This window comes from Rhinopithecus bieti, unplaced genomic scaffold (genome assembly GCF_001698545.2).
Source record: "Rhinopithecus bieti isolate Rb0 unplaced genomic scaffold, ASM169854v2 scaffold_12536, whole genome shotgun sequence".
Taxonomy (NCBI): Eukaryota; Metazoa; Chordata; class Mammalia; order Primates; family Cercopithecidae; genus Rhinopithecus; species Rhinopithecus bieti.
Genome location: NW_016807133.1, coordinates 21,213 through 28,565, shown reverse-complemented (window position 1 = coordinate 28,565; position 7,353 = coordinate 21,213). Strand labels below are relative to the sequence as shown.

The 7,353-nt window shown below is 38.4% G+C and overlaps 1 protein-coding gene across 1 annotated transcript; it reads left to right on the top strand.

Annotated features, from left to right (window-relative positions):
• Positions 1 to 608: 608 nt before the first annotated feature.
• Positions 609 to 6,019, top strand: LOC108534799 (P antigen family member 1-like; the record flags this gene model as incomplete). Its single annotated transcript, XM_017880315.1, has 3 exons — positions 609 to 717; positions 3,589 to 3,714; positions 5,903 to 6,019. Coding segments are annotated over 3 exons (258 nt in total), but the record flags the coding sequence as incomplete, so codon positions are not given.
• Between the last annotated feature and the right edge of the window lie 1,334 nt (positions 6,020 to 7,353).

Below are 7,353 nucleotides of genomic sequence, written 5' to 3'. Positions count from 1 at the left end.
CGTGTTGCTGAATGTTGGGCACCATTTCCCTCTGTCACCCAGGCTAGAGTGCGGTGGTGTTGTCAGAGCTAACTGCAGCCTTGACTTCTTGGGCTCAAGCAATCCTCCCACCTCTGCCTCCTGATTAGCTGTGACTATAGGTACATGCCAGTATGCCCAGCTCATTTTTGTATGATATTTTGTTTGTTTTGTAGTGATGAGATTTTCTCATGTTGATTAGGCTGGCATCTCATGATAATGGTTATGGCATCTTATGAAGGAAATATTATTTCAGGAGGATTTTTTTCCTCTTGTGTTCTGCAGCTTTTGCACATGACTTCCTTCTCATGCTCGTTAATTTTAAAGTGTATACTTCTACCATAGCGTATAATAGCTTCCAATGTTTTTGTGGGTATCTCTTATCAGAGTTACCTTTCTGTAGGTAGAGTAACCTTATTAAGCATATAGAATAGAGTTGGAGAAATATCTTTAGGCTTAATTATGATCAGAAGATTCTATGTATTCTGTGTGTGTATTTATATATATGTTTCTACATGTATATGTATATATTTTATTGACATGTATTAATAACGAAACTTTTTAATTGCACACACACACACGTTTTCTAGCCCATCCAGTGTGTTCACGAAACACCTGAAAAAGTGGAACCACCAACTCAAAGTCAGGATCCTGCACCTGCTCAGGAGAGAAAGGATAAGGGAGCATCTGCAGCTCAAGGTGAAGGGCAAAGAAAGAATGCCTGTGGAAGTGTGTGTGTGTGTGTGTGTGTGTGTGTGTGTGATGCGTTGTCACATACCAGAGGCAGGAGAGAAGAAAACAACGCAAACAATGCCGGGAAATTGACTGGAAATCGAAGAGGGTATAGTTTGCAGCTTAGCTTAGGGAAATCCCTCTCTATGATAAAATTTCTCCACTTTATAAATTAGAGAATGAAGCCTCGGTGACTGTGTTTTATCCAAGAACACTTGACTGGTGAATACAGAATATATTATTTTCCAAATATCCAAGAACACTTGACTGGTGAATACAGAATTTGTATTATTTTTCCAAAGTGTGTGTCTTCCTACCATCTATGTTGCTGTGAAAATAGTAAATGATTTTGCTTAAAATGCTTAGAACTGCAATGCTTTACTGTAAGGAAGCTTAGTACTGGCCCCAAAATAGACGCAGTTCTTAGGAGTAGGAGCAACCCCAAAAACCATGTCGCTGAATGTTGGTCACCATTTCCTTTGATTGATATTTTTATATGGTAAATTGGATAAAAGCTGGATAAATCAGGATATTGCCATACATGTAGCTGATTTAGTATGAGTTTTAAGTGGCTTTAAGAGGTGACTAAATTTTTTTTATGGTTAGAAAATTTAAAAGTAATTATCCTGAGATTAACAGAAGATAGAAATAATTTCTCCTACATAAAACATTTTGAAGCAATACTTTTATGTATCAAGTCATGGATTAGTCTAGTAATTCACTGTTAAAGGTTTCTAGACTATGACAGACAGCAATGCCCACTAATTGCTGTCCACCCTCTCCCTTATTCTCAGTTTGGGGCAGTATATTTTCTGTGATTGACAAATAATGTTATTTTGTACTACCTGGGGTTCATTCATGGAATATTACATTTAGGACCTTTGAACCTAAATATAACTTCATTTGAACAAAGTTGAGTTTCTGTTTACCCCAATAGGGAATGGATGTCCTGACTGTAAGATTTTTCATAGTCCTCAAATCCATTCAGATAATCAGTCCTTCAGAAATTTACGTTTTAATTGTAATTGAAATCGTTTCTGTGTTGTAGACATCAGATTTCTTATTTGATGCGCACTGCTCTTAGTACTCTATGGCTGAATATAGGAATTATACATGTCCCATGGTTTATCCTTAGATTGTAATTTAAGAGGAAGGTCTCATCTGTGCTCAATGGGCTCAGTGCCGTGTACTCATAGTCCCGGCTACTTGGGATGCTGAAGTGAGAGATTTGCTTGAGTCCAGGAGTTCAAGCCCAGCCTGAGAAGCACAGTGAGACTTTATCGCTAAGAAATAAGTAAATAAGTAAGTAAATAAGTGAATGAATGAATAACTAAATGTTTCGTGGTATTGGAAAGCAAACATGTAAAATTTGTTCCTAGTTGCTGGTAATGTTGGAAACATAAGTCTTTATTGAACTGTAACACTTTCAAATAGTTAAGTTGATAAATTTTAAGTTATGTGTAGTTTTTACCACAAATTAAAAAATCTCCTGTCTTCATAATGTTCAGTGTAGTCATCATATATTCTTTTAAGCTTTCATTTGATATATTTTGTAAACATAATATTTATAGAAAAGTTGCAAGAATATTACAATCAATTCATATATTTTTCATCTGGATTCACCAACTGTTAATAGTTTTTGCCTCATTGGTTTCTTATCTCTTCTCTCCCTCTCTTACGCTGCTGCCTACATGCTCACACACCCTTATTTGTATTATATTTATTGTTATTAATGGTGAATTATTTGCATAAAATTTCAGGTATTATGGTCCTTTACCCAAAGTACTTGAGTGTGTGTATATCCTCAGAAAGAAAAAGTCATTCCTTGGATAATCACTGCACAATGATCAAAATAAGGAAATTTAACAATGAGAACCTGCAGTCATTTAATATACAGCGTATACTCAAATTTTGCCAGTTATTCAAGTAATTTCCCATTTTTTGTTTTTTTGAGACGGAGTTTCACTCTGTCAGTCAAGCTGGAGTGCAGTGGTACGATCTTGGTGCATCGCAACCTGAGCTTTTCAGGTTCAAGGGATTCTTATGTCTCAGTCTCCTGAATAACTTGGATTACAGGTGCCTGTCATGGCAGCTGGCTAATTTTTTTTTTAATGTATTTTTAGTAGAGACAGGGTTTCACCATGTTGGCCAGGTGAAACCCCTAACCTCAAGTGCTCTGCCTACCTCAGCCTTCCAGACTGTTGGGATTATAGGTGTGAGCCACCACGTCCGGCCCAGATAATTTCCTCTATAGAATTTAATTTTCTGATCCAGAGTCCAGTTCAGGATCATGTCTTGCATGTAGTTGTCATGTCTTTTTAGTTTCATCTGGAATGGTTCCTTAAATTGTCTTTGTCATTCATGATACTGATGTTTGTGAAGAGGATAGATAGAACAGTTGGTTTGCAGAATGTTCACCAGTTTGGGCTTTTTCATTTATCGTTTAGAGACCTTTTTTCACTCACCATTTATTGGTGGCTACTCATGCCATATAACTTGCTAGGTGCTAGGAGTCTAATTGCTAATGAGAGACAGGATTTCAGCCTTGAGTGTTTAATATGACAAGGACAATGAGAAATACATTCACAGATATGTGCAAAGGAGGCGACAAAGCTGTGTGAGGGCAGTCTTCAGAAAGGAAGAGGGTAATATTTGGAAAACCCTGTTTTCCTATTTTCTGGCAACAGACTCCTCAGATAATGTTCTTGTGATTCTTATTAACACAGTTATTATTACACGAGCCTAAGGCTTTCATTTAATAACATTGTGAGCATGAATATTATTTTCTTATTCATATTCCACGGTTTACTGCTTAAATTGATTTTTTTTTCTTTTAAGGGTCTGAGTTGCAAGCTGATAGCCAGGAACTGGTTCAGCTGAAAACTGGGTGTGAGCGTGGAGATGGTCCTGATGTGAAGGGGATGTGCCTGTCAAATCCAGAGCCGGGGAAACTGCCAGAAGAAGGTAGGCAATCTATTAACCATGCAAATTGTAGGGTGTCTGTTTCCAGAGTATTATGGTTTTAATAACACAGAGGTAATGATACTGCCTCTTTAATATTAGAGGTTTTTTTTTTATTTTGTACTTTTATTTTTTATTTTTGGAAACAGAGTCTTACTTTGTCACCCAGCCTGGAGTGCAGTTTCCTGATCTTGTAGGTCACTGCAACCTCTGCTGTCTCAGCCTCATGAGTAGCTGGGACTACAGGCACACACCACCATGCCTGGGTAATTTTTGTATTATCAGTGGAGATGGGTTTCGGCATATTAGTCAGGCTGATCTCGAACTCCTGACCTCAGGTGATCCACCTGCCTCGGCCTGCCAAAATGCTGGGATTATGGCGTGAGCCACCTCTTCTGGCCAATAATAGAGTTCTTATATAAAGGTTTTTTGTAATGTAGTTCCAGCCCTAGCAACCGACTTATAGACTGTCATATAGAAACAAATTGAGTCAAAGCCCTATTGAATTATAGCTTTTGAGAATAAGCCCTCAGACCAACAGCTCATAATTTTCAGATGCTTTTTAAAGGTCTGCTTTTAACAAATATATAACACATTTTTAACACCCATCAGTTGGTGTGAAATATGCTGAAGCACTGATGCAGGTTCTAATACCAGCTCTTACAGTGTTGGCGAGATTCTCGGCAAATCCCTTAACTTACAAAGCTATCTTTGGTCTTATAAAAATAATGAGTTTAATGAAGATATTTTAATATCATTTTCCATTCTGGTTTTTTCATACACAGATCCTGTTGGATAGAATGCATAGGATACAGAGATTATCTGCTGTGCATGATTTCTTTATCCCAAATCATCAAACCCTGACCTAAGTCATCTTAAAACGTGTGAATTGAGATTTCATTGGTACTAAGAAAGTGAGCGGGCACTCGGCTTCATGTTTGCATTTCTGTGTGGAGACTTGAATGCCTACTCTTAGATTCTGCCAAATTGTGAATTCTCTTCATTTTATTTTTTTCATTTTATTTATTTATTTTTTTAGACACGGGTTCACTCTGTAACCCAGGCTGGAGTGCAGTGGTGCAATTTCAGCTCACTGCAACCTCTGCCTCTGAGCCTCAAGCCATTCTCTCACTTCAGCTTCCTGAGTGGCTGGAACTACAGGCCTAGGCCACCGTGCCTAACTTATTTTGTTTTTTTAAAAATAAATTTTTGTAGAGATGAGGTCTCACTATGTTGCCCAGGCTGCGATTCTCTGGCTTTTAATTAATAATTGCTTTTAAATCTTTCCCCAAGGAAACCTTGAGTGACGGAATTATCAAATGGCGAGAGACCGTTTAGTTCCTATCATCTGTGGCATGTAGGTCAGTGATGCTCAGCATGGGTGTGAGTAAGATGCCTGTGCTATGCACGCTCCCTGCCGCACCGTCAGTCTTCATGAGCCAGTATTTCTAATAAGACTGTCGACACATATGTGATATAATCATCTCTCACCATATCAAATGTTACATGTAAGTTTCAGCTTTTGACACATGAATTGATAAGATTTGAAGACCAAAGACCAGGACTCTAGTGCTTCCTAAGTAGTCAACCGAAGTATGTTTCACACATGTGTTTTCCAAATTGCTGACTGTGAATTGTAAGTGCTTCTGAATTGAAAGGAAGCACCTGATGCTTAGGAAGAAATTACCTTTAAATTCTGCAGGTCTACCCTCAAAGTGTGTACAGAGGTTCAATTGGATGTAAGACACAGGATCACCCTTCGGTTTCTGTTTCTAGTCCATTTTATAAAACCCAAACTGTAGTGTGCTTTGTATACCTTTAGGGTCATCTAAACAATTTGTTGCTCGGCCGGGCACGGTGGCTCACGCCTGTAATCCCAGCACTTTGGGAGGCTGAGGCGGGTGGATCACGAGGTCAGAAGTTCGATACCATCCTGGCTAACACGGTGAAACCCTGTCTGTTCTAAAAACACAAAAAATTAGCCAGGTGTGGTGGCATGTGCCTGTGGTCTCAGCTACTCAGGAGGCTGAGGCAGGAGAATTGCTTGAACCCAGAAGGCGGAGGTTGCAGTGAGCCGAGATTGCACCACTGCACCCCAGCCTGAGTGACAGAGTGAGATTCCGTCTAAAATAATAATAATAATAATAATCTGTTGCTCAGTAATGTTCCCAACTGTTGTTTTTTGTTTCAGGTGAAAAGCAGTCACAGAGTTAAAAGAAGACACGCTGAAATGATGCAGGCTGCTCCTATGTTGGAAAAATTTTCATTAAAGTTCTCCCAATAAAGCTTTACAGCCTTCTGCAAAGAAGTCTTGTGCATCTTTTGTTAATTTTATTTCTAGGTATTTGATGCTGTGAAATGTATCATTCTTTGAAATTTTGTAGTCTAACTCTTTGAGCTGGTGTGTAGAGGCATAATTCTCATATATTGATTTTCTATCCAGAAACCTTGTTAAATATGCTTATGAATTTTAAAAGTTTACTTCTAGATTTTTTTTTCAGTTTTCAACATGCAGAATCGTATCATTTTTGAATAAGAACAATTTTGTTTCTGCCTTTTTTTTGTTTGTTTTTTCTTTTGTATTTTTCATAGAGATGGGATTTTGGCCTGTTGCCCAGGCTTTTTTGAACTCCTGAGCGTAAGTAATCCACTCTCCTTGGCCTTTCAAAGTGTTGGGATTACAGGCATGGGCCACTGTGCTGGGCCTGTTTTTGCCATTGTAAACACTTTTATTTCCTTTTCTGATTTTATGGCATTGAGCAGACCCACCTGGTACAATTGCAATAGTGGAAATTTTTGTGTTATTCCTGATGAGGAATGGAAAAAATTCAACATTTCACGACAATATTTACTGTGCTTTTTTTGTGGATGGGCTTTTTCAGAGTAAGTCATTCCATTCTGTTTTAGTTTGCTGAGAGTGTTCATTTTGAATATATGTTGAATTTCATCAAACACTGCATCTATTGTGATTACCACAGGGGTTTTTTCCCCAGTAATCTGTTTATGTAGTCAATTACGTTGATAAATCTGTACTTTTTAAATTTTAACAATTGAGACAGGTCTCACTCTGTCACCCATGCTGACTGCAGTAGTGTGATCACAGCTCACTGCAGCCTCAACCTCCTGGGCTCAAGCGATCCTCCCACCTCACCCTCCTGAGTAGCTAGGACTATAGGTACATGCACCATGCCAAGCTAATTTTTCTATTTTAGAGATGATATTTTTTCATGTTGCCCAGGCTGGTTTTATATTCCTAGGCTCAAGTCGTCTGCTTGTCTCGGCCTCCCAAAGTGCTGGGATTACATAATGAGCTTTTCTAGAATGCTTCTCTCAGATTTGGACCCTTCTTAAACGGCAGTGACCAAACGGACAGCTCCAGGTACCTATCCCCTCAAACTTTGTGAGGGTCATGTACTCTGAAGATGCCACTTCAATTTGAAAGCTGTCTGTTCTTGTTTCTCTGCTGATATTAACTCTCTGTGCACAGAAAGTTAAACGTCACCGGTTATTATTTTCCCTAGATTTTGATCTGTGCTATGTGGCTGAGAATGGCCTGGCTGACCCTAGATCTGTGTGTAATTATGACAATGGCTCCATTTATTTTTAAAATAATAAGAGGAATTGTTATAAAATTTCTATTTA